Genomic DNA, 20,410 nt, shown 5'->3' with positions numbered 1-20,410 from the left:
TTCAAACCCCGGCTCGCACCTCTGAGTTTTTCGCAATTCATGTTTGGAATTACATTTGAAATTTACCATGAGCTTTGCGGTGAAGGAAAACATCGTGAGGAAACCTGCACAAACCTGCGAAGCAATTCAATGGTGCGTGTGAAGTTCCCAATCCGCACTGGGCCCGCGTGGGAACTATGGCCCAAGCCCTCTTGTTCTGAGAGGAGGCCTGTGCCCAGCAGTGGGACGTATATAGGCTGGGATGGACTAAGATGGTGACACTAAGGTGGGGCTACCTACTTGAATTGTTCGCACTCACCTTTTCGACTTGGCGCATAACCCTCAACATATTCAGCCCGGCGAGGTTCTTCAGCTCCTGGACGCTCCACTGACCGCTTCGGAGGAGTTCCGCGAACAGCTCCGGGTATTTAGAAACGTCTTCCAAGCCGCGCGGGACTCTGAGAACAACATTAACTTTATTATAATGACGGCAATGACACCGTTTGAACACATTAATTAAATTAATTTAAGTTGCGGTTCAACCGGAGATTGTGCGAGGAATGTTTTTGATGAACCAATAGGAATGCTTCATTTAAGAGAAGTTTCTTCGTACAAACGTAGTTCCGGTATCGTTTGAAAACTAGGCAACAGAAATAGATGAAATTTTGTATGTATGGACCAGACGTAATTATCTATGCCTGTGGTTTTTCAGATTTTCATATAAATGTGTAATATCAGAATTACAGGAGCTCAAAAGTCGTCAAAAAAAAAGATGTCAACTTTGCACGAGAATTACAGACTAATAAAGCATTTTTACAAAAATCGAAAAGCACAGGCATAGAAAATATAATGAATGTCTTGAATGTATACAATATCATCGATTTCTGTGCTATATTTTTGGTATAATATGAGGACAACGAAACCCAAAATTCAACCGCCCCAAATCTTGAAAAGCCTACAGCTATCTGGATATACATTACGGACGTCGTTGCGGAAGGCATGGGGGGACGGCTGCGAGCGCTTATGTCACGAGTAATAAAGACAGCAATATCCCAAACGAATACCTAACGCGGCCGCGCGGCCGGCAGGGAAACTTCTCTTGACTCGCATCGCTCTGCTCAGCTGTTTCCACCAGAGCGGTGCTGTGCGGGGAAAAGTAAATGAAGAGTTTCTATTGGTTCACGAAAAACACATTAATCGCAATACATTTTCGCACATCTCTGGTGGAAACGCATACTTAATCAAGTAAAATACTCATTGAGTATTGTTAATTTTAAAGCGCAAAACACATAATAACGGTTTTAACACGTCTTTAAAAGTTTTGGTTACGATTTCGGTTTCGGTAAAAAATGGTTCGGTCAGACATTAAAATATGTGTTGAGATGAGAGTTATAGCTGTTAAGCTCATTTTACGCCATACAAAATCCAAACGACCCATAAAAAGTATCTCAAATGATTTGCTTTTCGGAAAAGAATAACAATTTGGATGAACTTTAGAAATATATTTTCATACCAAATTTTATTCAAAACCGTAGTCGTAGAGTGAAAGAACAATTTTTCAATTAAATTCATTTATTCTAAAACGCTCATACATTCCACAGTCTTTTCCATTTATTATACTAATAGCTTTTGCCCGCGGCTTCGCCCGCGTGCAATTCGGTTATCGCGCGCTGTTCCCTCGGGAACTGTGCGTTTTTCCGGGATAAAAAGTAGCCTATGTCACTCTTTGATCCGTAAACTATCTCTATGCCAAAAATCACCTCGATCCGTCGCTCCGTTTCGACGTGAAAGACATACATACAAACCCACAAACACCCACGCTTTTGCATTTATAATAATTAGTATGAATTAAGTTAATAACATTGAAGTATTATTAAGTATAACTCTATAGAATTCCGTTGTAAAAGCAGCCTTGGACCTGAATGTATGAAATTCATTAAAATATTCTCCCTAAATATTTCTCGTATATTTATACAAGTTTCGCGCTCAGTCGAGCAAATATAGCTTAACTGAACAGGGCCTCTACACAAAATAATATTATAATTAGTTATTTTCTAAATACACAAGGTGTTATTTTGGGCACATAGTGAATATCGAAATTTGAAATGTCGATAGCTAAAATATAGACGGTCAAAATAACGAACCTAACCTAACCTACTTTCGATATTTTGGCCGTCGACTTTGTAACTTTAGACGCGTCCCCGTTATTTTTGGTATCCATTAACTTTATACTTTTATTTTTGTTTAAATTTTAATGAACTTTTTTTTGTTAATATTATTAAACTAGCGTTTGCCCGCGGCTTCGCACGCGTAAATCATTAGATACAGCAGTTGCCTAAAATTACATCGTGGTTTTCATTGACGTTAAATTAAAACACCCACGCCAAAATTCATGACTCTAAACCCAGCGGTTGTTATTTCGCGATTTTATCCCTATTCCTTGGGAATATCGGGATAAAAAGTAGCCTATGTGTTATTCCAGACGTCCAGCTACCTACATACCAAATTACATGACTCTAAGCCCAGCGGTTGTCATTTAGAGATTTTATCCCTATCCCGTGGAAATATCGGGATAAAAAGTATTCTATGTTTTAATCCAAAATATAAACTAACTTTTTTTCAAATTTCATCCAAATCCGTCCAGCCGTTTCAGCGTGAAGAAGTAACAAACATACTCACTCACAAACTTTCACATTTATAATATTAAGTAGGATTCCATTTCAATTCACTTTTCTTTCTATGTTTATACTGTACGTCCGAAATGGGCAAACTGTTGGCAAATACTCATTGTAAATACGATCTAATTCTATAATTAAGATAATTAATATATGCGCAGTAAAACAGTGCAAAGGTTTTTAAATTATGACGTTTTTTTACGCTCTGTAATTCAAATGTTTTTAACTTACACATATTTAGCAAAAAAAAAGGTTGTGTGAGTTTTTTTATCTCTCTCTTACGTTAATAACATATAGGTCATATTCATCTTTCTTAATTATACAGTGTCACTTTTATGAATGACTGTGAATAACAAAAAGGAAAAATTTGCAAATACTTTTCGTTCAATGGAACTCAGTTTTGTTTCAGATAAAAAGTAAATAGCTTCTTGATTTCATTTTACTAATGAAACTGTGGCCCTTATTTTCTTTTGACTAGTATACAGTGTGTTACCGGTAGCGAGGCTTTTTATAAGAGAGGTTAAAGTAACGTATTTCTGTAACTTAACCATGCCATTAGTTTAATTAATAAACTAAAATTCAGACTGTTCAATTCTTCTAACAACATTTTAATACCAGCAATGTACAGCAAAGTAAATTGACAAGTAATAATCAAAGTGTCTGTCAGCTGTCATTTTACACTTACTTGTCAATTTGCTTTGCTGTACATTGCTGGCAATTATGATGTTGTTAGAAGAAGTAAACAAAGTCTGAATTTTAGTTAACTAATTAATATTAATGTCATGATTGTTTCAGAAATGGGCCAATCAATTTTTTTACCCACACAAATCTGTCCGCGACATTTTTCAAACAATTGCAGAATTTTGTAAGTAAACATTGTAATTTCTGTAATTTAATTGATAATAGATACATGCCATCCCACGTATGTTCAACTTATTAAACCGTGAAATATCTTGTTGGAAGTACGATTTTTTTGGTAACGCCAGAGACAATTTTGGTAACGCAGGAGACGCCCAAAGTGTCGGTAAAATAGTTGATTGGTCCAAATACGTGTTTCAGAAAAACCTCCCTTAAAAAAGCCTGGCTGCCAGTAACTGTATCTGTTACAATTACATTGGTTCTATTGTACCTTTCCACTATATTATCTTGTATCCCAAGTCTTTACTAAGGCAACATTGGCATTGTTTTTTTTTTAAAAAAACGAGCTAAATTAACAAAATGAGATTCGATTGTCGTTGAAAGCCCGTTCAGATCAATTAGAGTGACTCAAACGCAAACGTGACAAAGTGGAGCTAAGCCCCCGATTCAATTGGATTATGTCAGTCGATTTGCTAATAAGCTGTTAGCTAGGCTGTGCAGAGACTCGGTTAAGTAGTGAGTATGGGTCTATATTGGAATCCATACGTATTAAAATCCATAATGTAGCTTGCCATAATGATCATTTGCCATAATTCTTGAAAACTATAAATAATTTCTGTTTGTTATTTAAAATTTCCAGATTTTTTTTTAGTTTTAGAGAAAAAAAGTTATAGAGTATGATCATTTTGGCAAACATTACGTTAGGACAAACGATATTATGGATTACGACGGAGATCCCGTGAGCGTATGTCTTAGTTGCACGTTGATGCTATAATGGTAACCTGTTTAAATGTCTCTACCCATTAAGGTGCGACCAAACCGCTGCTTAAAAAACGGTGATGGTAAGGAATCGCAGTGACGCATCATATGCGCACCGTTTTTTTGCATGCTTTCCACACCGCTGCTTAAAATACGCAAACGGTGCGGAATCGCAGTGACGGGCCGTAAACGTCACGACTTATGTTCGGTAAAGACCTGAAATTTACGGCACGTCACTGCGATTCCGTATTTTAAGCAGCGGTGTGGAGAGCATGCGATAAAAACGGTGCGCACACGGTGCGTCACTGCGATTCCGTGCCGTCACCGTTTTTTAAGCAGCGGTTTGGTCGCACCTTTTATACCGTATCATTGATGACCGTAACAGCACCGTGTCAGGCAAAAATATATTCTTTTCACACCTCTCCTTCAGAAAAGTAACTTTTCCTCCCTGGCGAGAGGGAGCAAAGTGCAACTTTTCTGTTCAAGGCTTTTCTAAGTGTTTTATTGCAAATGCCATTTTTTGAAGTTGATAATTGTAAAGCCACACCATTTTCTATGCTGGTTGTTCTTTAATAATATGTAGAATTTATTTTTTCAAGTTTCTTAATGCTCGGTGTGAAAAGATTTATGAGCCACTCGGGATCAAAATTATTTTCATCTTGGGCGTTAACACTTGAATCCCTCATTACGCTCAGGATTCTATTGTAGAATCCTTCGCTACATTCTGGATTCAATGTACGCCCTCGCCGTAAGACAAAACTGTTGAATTATTTCAAAGACGACAATAACTAGCACTGGTTATGAGTAGGTACTTAAATTTTTATTTTCTTTGATTTAATGTAAAATTTAACTTAATGTAATCTAAAATACTATTTAATCTATTCACATATACGTTGAGCGCTGTATATACCTATTGTTAGTGTTACATATAGTATAAGAACCATTGTAAATCTAATGTAATTTCCTGTGTAAACACTGTTGGTATATCAATAAATAAATAAATAAATAAATACACCATTTTGCTCCCTTGTGACACAAATAACTATTGTGTCCAAAAGTATGACACTATGGCCACTGGCACGTTTCTTAACCGTCACCGTCGCGTGCCATGTATGCGTCTGACATTCCGTTTGACACTTCGTCTGACCCGTTCCTATTACGGTCATGGCATGCAACGCGCTGATTAGCTGCATTAGCAATCTCTTTCTACCCTCGTCCTATGACACCATCCGGGCTAGACCTTATCCCATCTACTTGGGGTCGGCCTTCCTTGTCCGCAGTTTTGTTTTTCTTACCGTCGTCTTATGCCGTGTGACAGAATTGACGCCAACGTCTGTTTGTCTGTCTGTCGGTTTGTCTGTCTGTCTATGGCATCGTAGGTCTCAAACGAATGGATTTCAATGTGATTTTATTATCTTAGCTATGAATTTACATTCGAAATCTACCACGAGCTTTAAGGTGTAGGAAAACATCGTGAGGATACCTGCACATACCTAATTCAATGGTTCGTGTGAAGTTCCTAAACCGCACAGGCCCGCGTGGGAGCTACGGCCCATATTATATAGACTGGGATGATGATGATGATGAAGATGATGATAAACATTATATACACAAAACTTTCGCATTTATAAATCTGTAGAATGATTTATTTTCGTTCAGTGTCCCTTTCTACCGCATTTTGTTTGTAAATCAGAGGGGGCTACTACGAAAATCGAAAATCGAAGTTCGTGTCGTACCGTCCCACTCTCGTATTAGGTAAACAATATTAGCTTCAGCGGGATGGCAGGGTACGATGTTCGACTTTTGCACTTTGTAGTATATTGTTTTTACTCATCATCATCATCCCAGCCTATATACGTCCCACTGCTGGGCACAGGCCTCCACTCAGAACAAGAGAGCTTGGGCTAGTTCCCACACGGGCCCAGTGCGGATTGGGAACTTCACACGCACCATTGAATTGCTTCGCAGGTTCGTGCAGGTTTCCTCACGATGTTTTCCTCCACCGCAAAGCTCGTGGTAAATTTCAAATATAATGAATGCACATGAATTTCGAAAAACACAGAGGTGCGAGCCGGGGTTTGAACCCACGACTGTCTGAGAGGCGATAGGTCAAACCACTGGGCCACCACGGCTTTTTTTTGTTTTGTTTGATTGTTCTTCTGCCCCGGTGACGCTTATCTTATTTAAAACGGGAGTGAGAGGGACGGCACAATACGAACTTAGATTTTCGTAGTAGCCCCCCAGTTCTTGGGTCGTGTCATCCATCATGGCGGTCGCTATTGTCCGTTATGTATTTATTTAAGGCATCAATCACTGGACATTATGACCGATGGGATGCCCATTATCACCTGTGGGAATATACATGTGTTGACCCGCGTCTTCGAACGATTAAGCAGCGTTTTCACCAATAATGTGCGAGGATGTCTTGCAAGGAATGTGTTTTTCATCTCTCCTGTTCGGAAAGTTTAATTTTCATGTATAGATAGCCGGGTGGAAAATTGTGCTTTCATCCCTAGGGTGGAAAGTATTTTTTTTTCGATTAGCCACGGAGTCGAAGATAATTGAGTTACGTCAATGACATATCATGAATTTGGAATTGAAATAAAAAATACAATAAGATTCCAAAAACAATCTTAATTTGATTGCTTAAGTAACGATATCTCTTGTCCGGGTGAGCGGTTAGTTCCAAAGGAGTGCTGAAAGTTTCTCGATGAGGGCTACGGCATAGATAGATGTCGCTAGTGTGGCTGCTTAAGTGTGGTGCATAGGAGAAATTCGTGTCTATACCGTTGTCCAGCGGTGGTGTAGCGGTATAGCACGCGGCACGGAATGCCGAGGAATTGGGTTCGATACCCAGCGCTGCGGTCTTATTTTTCTGGTTTTTCTGTGCATCTATATTTCAGTTTGTATTTTCGAATAATTAGTTTGTTTTTGTTATTACGCTATACAGTTTATTCGAAGAAGCACTGTAAAGAAAAATGTTTGATATTTGTAGCGTGACAGGCGACGTCAGTTGGGTTCTAGGATGGCTTACATTAAATTTACTAATAAGACGTGGGACCATGATGATCCAGTGAGGGCTATCGCGAATGAATTCGCCGCTAGAGGCGCTAGTGTAGCGTGAGGTCTCCGAAATGTCAAATCTCATAGTTTTTGGGTGAGCTACGCTGGTTTATTTTATAATTAGAATTTTTTTGTGAATATTTTGCATTACCTGAAATTAATTATGGCAATTATGCGTTACGGGGCAATGAATGTCTGTGTTTTGAGACAGTTTTGTCTTTCGGAAACTTTTTTCCGAACAAAACGGGGACTATGCAACACTGTGGCATGCTCGATATTTTTTTGGTACGGTTTTAAGGTGTATTAAATATGATTTTAATCTAAACTTTGTTTTCACGCCCGTAATAACAGACTTTGAAAGCCATACTTAAAAACCTCACGCAACAGTGCGCCATCTAGTGAGACAAAAAACGATAGCCCTCATTACCGGTGACCTATAGAACCTCTGTTTTAAATATTATCCCGGTTCTAGACCACACACTGTATATTGAAGCTTTAGAATTAAAAAAATAACAAAGCTTGTCAACATTGCGTTCACCCTTGCCATCCCAACTAGGGTTACCTACTAAACGACGGGAATTTTCCTGTTATGCCCGGAATTTTGGGCCCGTATCAGGGAAAAGGTGGGAACTGTCAGGGTGTTTTAAATACAAACATAAATAAAAGGCTGTTTTTAGTACTCTAGAGAATGAACATTCAGAGTTACTTGTAATGAGGGCTATCGTTTTTTGCCTCACTAGATGGCGCACTGTAGCGTGAGGTTTTTAAGTATGGCTTTCAAAGTCTGTTATTACGGGCGTGAAAACAAGGTTTAGATTAAAATCATATTTAATACACCTTAAAACCGTACCATAAAAATATCGAGCATGCCACAGTGTTGCATAGTCCCCGTTTTGTTCGGAAAAAAGTATCCGAAAGACAAAACTATCTCAAAACACGACATTCATTGCCCCGGAACGCATATTTGCCATAATTAATTTCAGACAAAATTATTCTAATTATAAATAAACCCGCGTAGCTCACCCAAAAACTATGAGATTTGACATTTCGGAGACCTCACGCTACACTAGCGCCTCTAGCGGCGAATTCATACGCGATAGCCCTCATTGGGAACTTTAAGTTTTCTAGGATGGTCCATATTATATTTTTTATCTATAGTAGACTTATAATTTAGCTCACTCCTGTAGATAGATATTTTTCTCACTTTCCGTTTATTCGTAAAAATAAACTAACTTTTTTTTGACAAACCACACGTTTGTTGAGATTACACCGAGTATAGCCATGGTGGCAGCGGTTTGACCAATCGCCTCTCAAGCCGAGGATCGTGGGTTCAAACCCCGCCCGCACCTCTGAGTTTTTCCAAATTCATGTGCGAAATTACATTTGACATTTACCACGAGCTTTACGGAAAACATCGCGAGGAAACCTGCACACACCTGTGAAGTAATTCAATGGTATGTGAAGTTCCCAATCTGCACTGGGCCAGCGTGGGAACTACGATTTACGCCTTCAGAGCCTGATAGGAGGCCTGTGCCCACTAATGGGACGTATATAGGCTGGGATGATGAAGAAGTAAGGAAAGAATGAGACAGCACTAACCTGTTTACTCCATCGAAGTCCCCTCCAATCCCTACGTAGTCTGCTCCGATTACCCTCTTGATGTAATGGAAGTGCTCTACAGACAAAGAATAAAGAAATTGGATTATTAATGTATAGGTAAAAACTTTTCCCAAAGTATCAAATCATTTGCTAAAATAACTTATCGTAATTTTACTGTTAGTACATTTTTGTTTGGCAAATTATTGTTTCATAAATAATTACTTAGTCATATTTCATATTACCAAGTATTATTTAGTCAAATGTATCGTTTGGCATAACGTACTCTTCCCAAAATATTTATTGCACGGCTTAATAACCCTTCTGGTAGCAGTTCGTTTCTGTGGGGGACGCAGTCCTAACCTAACCTTAACTTACTGTTCTGGTAGCAGTTGGTTTCTGAGGATGGTTCATGTGCGAAGTGTCATTTTGAACAAACATATTTTTTGGAGTATAATGTTAGTCAAAAGAAATCGTTTGCTTAATAAACGTTTGCCGTAATAAAACTTGACGAAGTAAAATTATGCCAAATTATAATTTGACCAAATGAATAAAATGCGAAATGTAAATATGCTAAAGATTAGTTTGGGAAATGAAACTACTGCGAAGTGCAATTTGGCGAGAAATATTTTGCCGAAACTACGAACTGCCGAACCTACACCAATAAAATTAAATAAATTAAGTAGCTCTCATAAAAACAAAGTTCAAATACAGTTGAAATTTCATACAGTCAAGAACATAAATATCTATACAGCTATGCGTCGTGTAAAATCGATCTTATGGTAGATGGCATAAAGAAGCGGCCACACCGCTGCTTCAAAAACGTTGACGGTACGGAATGATCGCAGTGACGCACCGTATGCGCACCGTTCTTATCGCATGCCCTCCACACCGCTGCTCAAAATATGCAGACGGTGCGGAATCGCAGTGACGTGCCGTAAACGTCACGATTTTTTGTAGAGAGCATGCGGTAAAGCCCTGACGTTTACGGCACGTCACTGCGATTCCGCACCGTTTGACTTTGACTTTGACTTTGATTACGTACCGTCACAGTTTTTTAATCTTAAGCTGCGGTGTGGCCGCTACTATCTGAAAAGTCGCAGTTAAAGACAAAGGCAAAGGCACCTCCCGCCACAGTTTGTGAGCTTTTAAAAAGATTAATTCGCCCCAACCCACTTAACCCATCTGATATTAGCATATATTATGAAAAAGATACTTAAAACAATGCCCTACCCTTCAACTTGTACGTAGCCATTCGGCCAACCTAATTCGTAAGGGATCATAATATTTTATTCAGTGGTTTGTGAACTATTTCATACGTTCTAGATTAGTTTGCTGGCGGAATCTGTGGACGTTAACATCGATATTGAACCTTAAGAGGTAAAAGCGAGGGCTTAAAATCGGTTTAGCCAATCTGTGGCATTGCGTTCCTTGCGACGGTGAAGCGTAATCACGTGGATAAATTTGGAAATTTGGTGCGAATTCCGACAAAGTTTCGTCCAGGGCAACTACGAAATTTGAAAATCCGAGTTCGTATCGTACCGTCCTTTTCACTCTCGTGTTAAATGAAGCGTCAGTTTGACGGCAAGATATGAAGTTCCAGTTTTGCACTTCGTAGCATAGGGCCAGAACACAGAGCTTAGAGTAGGTAATATAAAAGTCAGGCAAATTAAAACCGGGACGCGGCTAATGGCTTCGAAATCATGTATTATTTCATCAACTCAGTCTACAAAGGAGTTGAGTTAAGAGTGAACAGACGACAGATGGACGTACATACGGACACAGTGATGCTTACGGAACCTTTAAAGCCTTTAATTACTCGGTTAGGACAACGCTGAAGAGCGATAGTTTAGAAAGTATTTTTTTTTAAATAATATCGTAATAGTACATATGTGTCTTAACGGGCGGTAAGTACTAAAATTACGAAGAGACTCATTAAGCCTTCGACTTCAGCTTCTAATAGAGTCTCGATCGTAATTCCTAGTACCGCCCGTGCGACATACAATGTTTCATCACATTTGCGAGTAAAATTGTATATTTGTAAAAGAAAAACTAATCTTTGGTCCAAAAAATGTCGAGAAAATTAGTACGGGCAATGACTCATTTACCGACCACGGGTTTCATGACAAGCACATTAAGGTCGAGGGTTTTATTTGGGGGGTTGCAACCAAGGTAGCCTGCATGTTACGACACTGTTTACGAGCAAGTGTGATGAAAATTTACAGTGATTTAATTAAAGCCATCATATGCTTTGTAACTAGGTAATATAATTAAAGACGAAGCCTACAAAGTGCACGGCAATAGTTCCAAAGCAAAAGCTCGTTCAACTTGATATTGAATAAGTTTGCCGTCACTGCAGGGCTACTACGAAACTCTAAACTCGAAGTTCGTATCGTACCGTCCCTCTCGCTCTCATAATAAATAGTACAAGTGTCAGAGGGACCGCACGACACGAACTTCGAGTTTCGAGTTTCGTAGTAGCCCTGCTGGTATTTTCCGAGATCTGGTTTGAAAACTATTGAAATACTATATTATATGGCGGAGTTACGTGTTATATTGAATAATGTTTTTCCATCGTATTTTGTCGTATAAGTTCGTATTTGTCTTTCTTTTTCAATTAGCTCCGCTATACTTCAGTAAGCTAGTTGAGACAGCAAGATAATTATTGTTTTATGACATGCAAACGATTGCCAACTTTAGAGTGGTAGACCACATATGGGTTAGTATCATTTCGTCTAAAAAGCAGCTGATCTAAGTAGCAAGTGGTCTAAGAAGCAGCTGGTCTATGTAGCAACTGGTCTAAAAACAGCTGATCTAAGTAGCAAGTGGTATAAGAAGCAGCTGGTCTATGTAGCAACTGGTCTAAAACAGCTGACCTAAGTAGCAAGTGGTCTAAGAAACAGCTGGTCTATGTAGCAACTGGTCTAAAAACAGCTGATCTAAGTAGCAAGTGGTATAAGAAGCAGCTGGTCTATGTAGCAACTGGTCTAAGAAGCAACTAGTCTAAGTAGCAAGTGGTCTAAAAAGCAACTGATCCTAATCTGCTTTTGTCTAAATTTTGTAAAAACATGGGTAGGTTAGGTTAGGTTAGCTCCGCGAGCTCCGTCGACTTTGAGTCATATAATTCTAGACCACTTGATACTTAGACAAGTTGCTACATAGACGAGTTGCTTCTTAGACCACTTGCTACTTAGACCAGCTGCTTTTTAGACCAGTTGCTACATAGACCAGCTGCTTCTTATACCACTTGCTACTTAGATCAGCTGCTTTTTAGACGAAATTATACTAACCCATATGTGGTCTACCACTCTAAAGTTGGCAATCGTTTGCATGTCATAAAACAATAATTATCTTGCTGTCTCAACTAGCTTACTGAAGTATAGTGGAGCTAATTGAAAAAGAAAGAGATGATACTAACTCGCTCTAGGATCCGACTCTTTTGGATCTTCAGATCCGGTTTTACTTACTTACTTACTTCGCCGGCTCAGCGACCCAAAGTGGATCTTGGCCTCCGACACAAGACTCCGCCAATTGTTCCTATCCTGTACAACAAGGCGCTAGTCTGCCACCTGCATGTCGCACAGGTCTTTTCGGACTTCATCCAACCGGCGATACCTAGGCCTTCCGATTGGCCGTCTTCCAGTCGGTTGTCCTAGGTATGCTCTCTTGGCCGCACGATCCTCTCCCATTCTCTCCACGTGGCCGAGCCAACGAAGCCGCGCAGACTTGCTCTCGCCTATAATGTTGGGCTCGCCCACCAGGTCTTCCACATCCACATTTTTCCTGACACGCCAGGCTTTACCTAACACTAATTATAAAGAATGCTCTAAACGGTATATAATAAGCGTGCACTTTTGTATCTGCCAAATTCCTCTCTTGTATTTATTGTAACAATTTTCCTTGAGCAAAATGTAAACAAGAAATTTTCCCCGTGTTTAATTGGGTGAACCATCTCAAGTCGAACTTGTCTGTTCTATTCCTAGAGAAATTAACCAACAGAGTTGAAGTGTCGTATTGTTAGTTTGAAATAAACCGGATAAGTGAGAGTCGGGGTCGCGCACCGAGAATTACGTACTTTGTATGTACTTATCTATGAATATGAAGTATCAGCAGAGCCCCTCTCAGAAAAAATAAGTTTTCTTTTTGGTTGTGTTTTGTATGGAGACACTTTTACAATGACTGTATCTTTTGAAAGCCTTATAATATTTAATAATGATTTATGGTTTATGGTCCGGGATTGCTTTTATGCTTATGCTTTGGGGTTTAGGTTAAGTTAGGTTAGACTAATGATGAAGCATGTTGCGGGTCTACGATCTGTTTTGTTGACGAAGCCTGTATCGGATATTGCGTTGTTACCGTGAAATTTAATTTTTATTTGCATTATTAAATACCTATGTTTAATAATGATGATAATATTAAATATCATGGAACACTTGACACCAATTTTAGTTTCAAACTAAGCAAATCTTGTACTATGAATACTAGGCAACGGATAAACATACTTATATAGATAAATACATACTTAAATACATAATAAACATCCAAGACCCGAGAACAAACATTCGTATTATTCATACAAATATCTGCCCCGGCCGGGAATCAAACCCAGGATTCCAGCCTTCGTAGTCAGCTTCTCCAACCACTTGGCCATCCGTTGAGTTAGAAGTTTGATTTTTGACAGCTGCTTTTTTTGTCACATGTCATAAATTTTCTCTTGAAATTATTGATCACTCTTTTCACTTTACTATACCACTTAGGTCACTGTTATTCATAATTCTTAAAAAATCTGGTTCGAAGGACCATGTTTAAATATTCTTAAATTTGTTGACCGAGTAATAATAGAGGTTAATCAGAGGTACAATATGGTCACTGTATTGTATTGTAATTGTATTGTATTGGTTGGTTCCTCCACAGCCTCGGTCAAAGTTGTGAAGTAGGTTGGAGTTATAGTAAACATTTTGCATACAGCTGAAACTTGCTGGCGGGAAGTTGGGTATTAATTATATTAGTTAGAGCTTAATGAACGTGGAGTGTAGCGCTAGTTTTAATGGGTAATGAATTGGACGACGAGTTGCACCAATGAGGGCTATCGCGTATGAATTCGCCGCTAGAGGCGCTAGTGTAGCGTGAGGTCTCCGAAATGTCAAATCTCATAGTCTTTGGGTGAGCTACGCGGTTTTATGTATAATAAGAAGAATTTTGTGAATATTTTGCAATATCTGAAATTAATTAGGGCAAATATGCTTTCCGGGGCAATGAATGTCTGTGTTTTGAGACAGTTTTGTCTTTCGGAAACCTTTGTCCCCTCTTTTTTCCGAACAAAACGGGGACTATGCAACACTGTGGTTGCTCGATATTGTTATGGTACGGTTTTAAGGTGTATTAAGTATGATTTTAATCTAAACTTTGTTTTCACGTCCGCAATAACATACTTTGAAAGCCACACTCAAAAACCTCACGCAACAGTGCGCCAACTAGAAAGACAAAAAACGATAGCCCTCATTGGTTCATGTCAAACACATTCCTCGCACGCAACGCATCCTGGCACATCTCTGGTGAAAACACAGCCTGAATAAAGGTTCTTTTTTCCTTCAGACGGAACCCTAAAAATCTTCGTAGTAAAAAGCAATCGGGAGCCTTGTTTTAGGGACTAGACCCTATTGTTAGCCGACATTTTAACATCTAAAACCGTCCTCCAGTACTTTTACTGTACATAACATTTATCAAGGAAGAATATGCAAAGTTCATAATACCCTACCGAAACAATCGCAACGCGTAAATAGACTTTATGTTTATAGTGAATAAGGTCGCGTACTGTTTGGCAACTATGTGCGTGCACGCAAATGGTAACGTGGGAAAACCTCCGTTTTATGAACATCATACTTTCTAAGAAGTAATAAAAGGTCTTTTCTCTGAAGGGATTTTTACAGTGCAGATATTGTTGTTTTTGGTCCCTTGTGGTATAAGAGGGTGTTTAAGGCATTTCCTTTTCAGTCTTTGGTTTATTAAAACTCAAATATAACTAGACAACGATGTTGGTTAACATACGGGCCTATACTGTGCCGTTTCAAAATGTGTCGTTGTTTTATATTACCTATTCTGTGAAGCTGTCCCCTTTACGCTAACATCCTCTGCGTGCTTGATTTAAGCTAAAGACACGCCTTGGCCTGAGCGGAGCGGGCTTCTATTTTTAATTATTTAGTAACAAGTGTTTACCCGCGGCTTTGCCAGAGTAAACCATTAGAACCAGCGGTTGAATCGAAATTCCGGGATTTCTTTAAATTCCCACGGGAATTCCCAAAAATCACATCGTGGATTTTAAATGCGGCTCCGTTGGCGTGATTCATTACAACAGAGTCGATTTGAAATTCCGATAGTTCCACAATTTTTCACAAATGTTTTGATTGACGGTCTGATGTTAGCTGATTTAGCGCACAAATATTGATAAATTACTTTTAATTGGTATTAAGTATGTTAGTTCCGAGATGATTTGTCTCTTTTTAATAGCTGTAGGTACTTTATTTGGAATGAGCGAAAAGGCACAGACAAAAGGTTTCTGACGGAATATAAACACTGCAGGTCTCTCCATTTTAAAAATATCAAATAAATTTTATTTTTGGCACATGTTTTATGTTAATAATTATTGTGCATTTTCTATTGTACTTTGAGTTTTGTATGCTGCTGTGAATTTGAGTGATGAGTTTATATCTATTTAAATCGAATATAACCTAACCAACTTAGAAAAGTTAAAATACTCCTGACATTATCGTTTCAAAAGTTAATATCCCAAAAACAGGTAACCCGATTCTAATAAAACATAGCTAAGTACCACCGCAAGGAACTCTCTTTCACGTCCAAATCGCATTGATATAAGTCATCCGTTGGATAGCAACGATGCTACAGACAGACAGACAATACAGATATTGGTGTCAAACTTATTAACACCCCTCTTTATGCGTCAGTGGATAAAAATAAAGCGTCGTCATGCTCGTCTTCCCATTAAGATTTTCGTTGAACTGAAGTAATATTCCACCACCAGTCAGGAATTTTCCAAATTCAAATTCAATAACCTTCCCAACAAAAAGTTGGAAAACCTCCGATATTGTCCTTTCAAAGTTCAATATCTCTAAAACGGCTGAACCGATTTCGATAAATTATATTTAAGGACCATTGCTAGAAAATTTCACTTCAACTTTCAACTAAAAACCCGCATCCGAATCAATGGCGACAGACACACATGGCGGTCAAATTTTAAACACCCCTCTTTTGACGTCGGGGGTTAAAAACGCTGTTTATTAATTATTCGCGGCAAGACCGCAGCCTGCCCCGCCGGCCTAGGAGGCAACTTCGTTAAAACTTCATGATGTTAACGGAGTAAAGACGGGGCCGTGATTTGACGCGCAACTCGCTACTCGCGGGGGCTCGGCTGCACGCTGCCAGTTTGGCCTTACTTATGTACTTATACCTAAGGTCTAGCCATACTCAACTTTTTAGGGCTACGTATTTCAAAATGCCAATAACAATGAGGGCTATCGCGAATGAATTCGCCGCTAGAGGCGCTAGTGTAGCGTGAGGTCTCCGAAATGTCAAATCTCATAGTTTTTGGGTGAGCTACGCGGGTTTATTTATAATTAGAATAGTTTTGTGAATATTTTGCAATATCTGAAATTAATTATGGCAAATATGCGTTCCGGGGCAATGAATGTCTGTGTTTTGAGACAGTTTTGTCTTTCGGAAACCTTTGTCCTCCCTTTTTTCCGATTTTGTACCGCTAAATCTGTTTATAAAAATATTTTTTTATAATTATTATATATAAGTATATATATAGATTAGATAAATTTAGAGGAGTGAAAAGGTTTTTGGCTTTGACTTTAACGCCATCTAGCGAAATTCGCCTGTCAAAACCCTCCTTCAAAATGGCAGCGTAACCTAAACCTAAACCATTTGTATAGTCCTTGCCTGAAACAACAGATTGCCTGAGTTTCCATAGCTCAAAGCTAACGTCCCAAGCAATCAATCGATTCTATCGTTACTTCGTCCATCATTCAAGATGATTCAGGAGACGTGAGACCCAACGCTACCAGATTCAGTTATACTTCGTTTTTTTATCATTAGAAAGAAGGTAAGCGATCTGGACGTGTCTTTTTATTGAACGTAGATATAGTTTAGATATAGTATGTGTTTAGTATTGTAACTAAGGGACCCCTTACAGCCCTGTATTTTTATTATTATTATTTTTTGTATTTTTTTTCTTTAATTGTATTATATAGTTTTTAAGTATTTTATTTGTAATTATATTATTATGAAAAAATTACTTTCTTCCAAGTTTCTTGCGGCGCATTCTTCTTGGCAATGATGGTCTTTCCGAAAGCGCTGGTAGTTTAAAAAATGACGTGTAAAAGTGCACATTGCGGCCTATTTACTGAATAATCATTTGAATTTTGAATTTGAATTTGGAAGTCTTTTTCGGTAGGTAAATGAAGCGTCTCTATTGGTTGATGAAAACCTCGCAACGCCATCCCCGCACATTATTGGTGGCAACGGAGCTTTCTACTGTTGAATATTGGATGCTGTGCTCTTTTTACTAACACAAGTCTTGTCCAATATTGACCGAGAATGTCAAAGGACGCGGAAATAAATGAATTTACTGGAACGCAGGTCAGCTCACAGTACCAGAAGCCATCGGCATTTTAGGGTTCCGCACGGACAAATGTTACCCGTAGGATCACTCTCTTGTCCGTCTGACTAGCTGTTTGTTGAGACCGTTTATCAGGCACCTGAGGAGTTATCAAGGCGACCGCAAATCGGAAGACGAAGCGCTGACAGGCCTCCCACTAGGACTGACGACATCGTGAGAGTTGCGGGCAACGTGGATGCAAGTGGCGAGTTGTTAATTATGGCGTTCTAAGGGGGAGGCCTTTGTTCAGCAGTGGACGTCTTCCGGCTGATGATGATGATGATGATGATGAGTCAAGTCTGCTGCCCCTTGAACCCCATTGGCAGCACTTTAGTTCCGTTTTACGGAACCCCGTTTGTCGAGACCCTTTTGAAAGAACGCGAGGAGTATTAAGGTGAAATTAATATCAAATTCAGGTAGGTAGGGGTAGCAATACCCGTAGTTCTAAGTTAGTTCTAAGAACCAGTAGTTCTAAGTTAACGCAATCAAAGTATATTTTTATTTAACAAGCCACGTGAAACGTTATAATATGTACAATCAGCCAAATAAGTGGTCTACCAATTTTTAAACAAATCCTATTTTGTCGCTAAAGTCATAAGTTGAAGACACGTTATTGTCATTATTGTTATGACAAACAAACGATTATCTTTACCACATATGGTACAAACAAAAAATCCCCGTAAATCATTTTTTATCATAAAAAATGTACTTATATATCTTTACAATAACAAAAATACGAATGCCTTAAAAAAAGAAAACAAGTATAGTGGTCTGGAACTGTATTAAATAAGTACCTTTTTTAAGATACCTTTAAGATTTGCCAAGAAAGCACAACACTGGTAAAGGAAGACCAATATCATCCTGATTTTCAATTTGCACAGAATCCTCATTATGCAAGTCCGACTCGCACTTGCCCGATTTATTCATGAACTCCATTTAACTAGGTGATTATTAATTTCCGATGTTATATTAACTCTGAGAGGAGTTATGCTTAAAAATGGGACGTATGTAGTCCGGATATCATGTTGATTAACTTTCGTTTGTCTTTGTTCTTTGACGCCCTTTCGCATGCCGTCTCTTTCTTTCTTTTGATTGTACTTTTTTATTACATTGTAACTACAATAGAGATGTAAGCAACTGTAGTAAAATGTAAGATTAGATTCACCCTGTAATAACTAGTGTTGTATAACGTTTCTGCGAACGAGCGATAGTTTATATATTAGGTAGATTTTCGGCGATGTTGTTATTGCGTAAATGTAGCGTAAAAGTTGAAAGTAAACACTTTAATGAGCCAAGTAAGCGTGTAAATATTTGAAATGAAATGTCAGAATCGTATTTTAGAAAATTATGTACATCTTGACTTGTGTAGGTAAGTTTTCGGGCGATTATTCGAGCATTTCAAACGCCTCATTCATCTGGACACTTTTGGCCGAATATTCTGATATAGTTTTTTAGTTATCTGCTAGAAATTGCACGACCTTATTCCACCTGCTCCTTTCTTCCACAGGTCGACCAGAAGTAGGCGGGGCCTCCACCCTTACGTTGTCAGCATTCCAAAAATCCGCACAAAGCGTTTTCGCTCTTCCTTCATCAACCGCACAGCGAAAGAGTGGAATTCCCTGCCTGCGACTGGTACAATTTGGCCGCCTTCAAGAACACTACAACTCTTGCAAGCACTGCTGCTTCAAGGATTTACAGGGTAAAAGTGCATTTACTAGGCAAGCGTGCTCCATCGTAGGCCTCATCCTCGCTTTCCATCAGGCGTGATTGTGGCCAAACGCAAGCCTATACTGTATAAAAAAAATACATGAACTCATAACAAATAATCAGAAATGACATCAAAATCTACAGCCGATTCATAAAAAATGTGACCAGACAAATGTGGCGGTTGAAACGCTAGAATAAACGCCCTTTCAGTCTTTATTGCGTGTGACGTCACATGCAAATTATGTCTATCTCTGTCTAGTCATGAATTTCAAATCTTTGTAATTCTGTTTTAAGTAAAGCTAGCACAATTTTTTTTGTTCGATTAATACACATTGTAAAATAACAAAGTAGATCATACTAATACTATACATTAAATTGTTCAGTAAGTTAAACAAAAGTTAAAAATATTTTACGTATCGGTACGTTGCGAGACAACGTATGTTGCGAGAAATATGTTTTTCATGAACCAATAGACACGCTTCATCTGCCTCGCCTCGCTACGCTCAGCTGTTTCCACCAGGGATGTGCTGTGCGAGAATGTGTAAATGTAGCGTTTCTATTGGTTAATGAAAAACACATCCCTCGCAAGAAATCCTCGCACTTTATTGATGCTTTAGATGTTTAAAGTACAATTCAATAGAATCTGTCAATTTTCTACATATTTAAGAACACCGTATCGTGGGCACACTTGATTATATATGTCCCTGTTGTTGCAATTATCATCTAAAAGGAATCAAAAAAGAATAACAATCACATCACAAAGCCTTAGGCAGCCCGGTGTTTATATTAGTAGGCTGGAAGTGTCTACAGGCTTGTCAGATTCTATTGCATTGGAGTTTAGATGATATGGTCTGTGGGCGACCAAGAAATATTTAGCCAAAAAAATAAACAAGTTTCGGCTAACTATAGGACCAGCGGGGCCCATCCCTACTTGGGATGTTATCGCAGGCAATTATCATTGTCTGCTTAGCGAAGCTAGTTGGAGGGGGGCCCTTTATAGGACGGGGGGATTAACCAGCCATCGTGATATTGACTTGTCTATTTAATAAGGATGTGAGAGTGCGAGTCGAAGTCACACACTGAGGGTACCAAACAA

General features: G+C 38.8%; 1 protein-coding gene across 1 annotated transcript in view; it reads right to left on the bottom strand.

Moving 5' to 3' along the window:
• The window catches only part of LOC141437899 (dipeptidase 1-like), a 292,943-nt gene that overhangs the window by 10,171 nt on the left and 262,362 nt on the right, over positions 1-20,410 (bottom strand). Inside the window, exons 10-11 of the mRNA XM_074101471.1 lie at positions 8,934-9,009; positions 299-437 (exon numbers count right to left, since the gene is read on the bottom strand). Coding sequence (XP_073957572.1) covers positions 299-437; positions 8,934-9,009 — 215 coding nt within the window. The remainder of the gene's footprint in view (positions 1-298; positions 438-8,933; positions 9,010-20,410) is intronic.

Source organism: Choristoneura fumiferana, chromosome Z, assembly GCF_025370935.1.
Source record: "Choristoneura fumiferana chromosome Z, NRCan_CFum_1, whole genome shotgun sequence".
Lineage (NCBI taxonomy): Eukaryota > Metazoa > Arthropoda > Insecta > Lepidoptera > Tortricidae > Choristoneura > Choristoneura fumiferana.
This window is presented reverse-complemented; position numbering and strand designations above follow the sequence as displayed.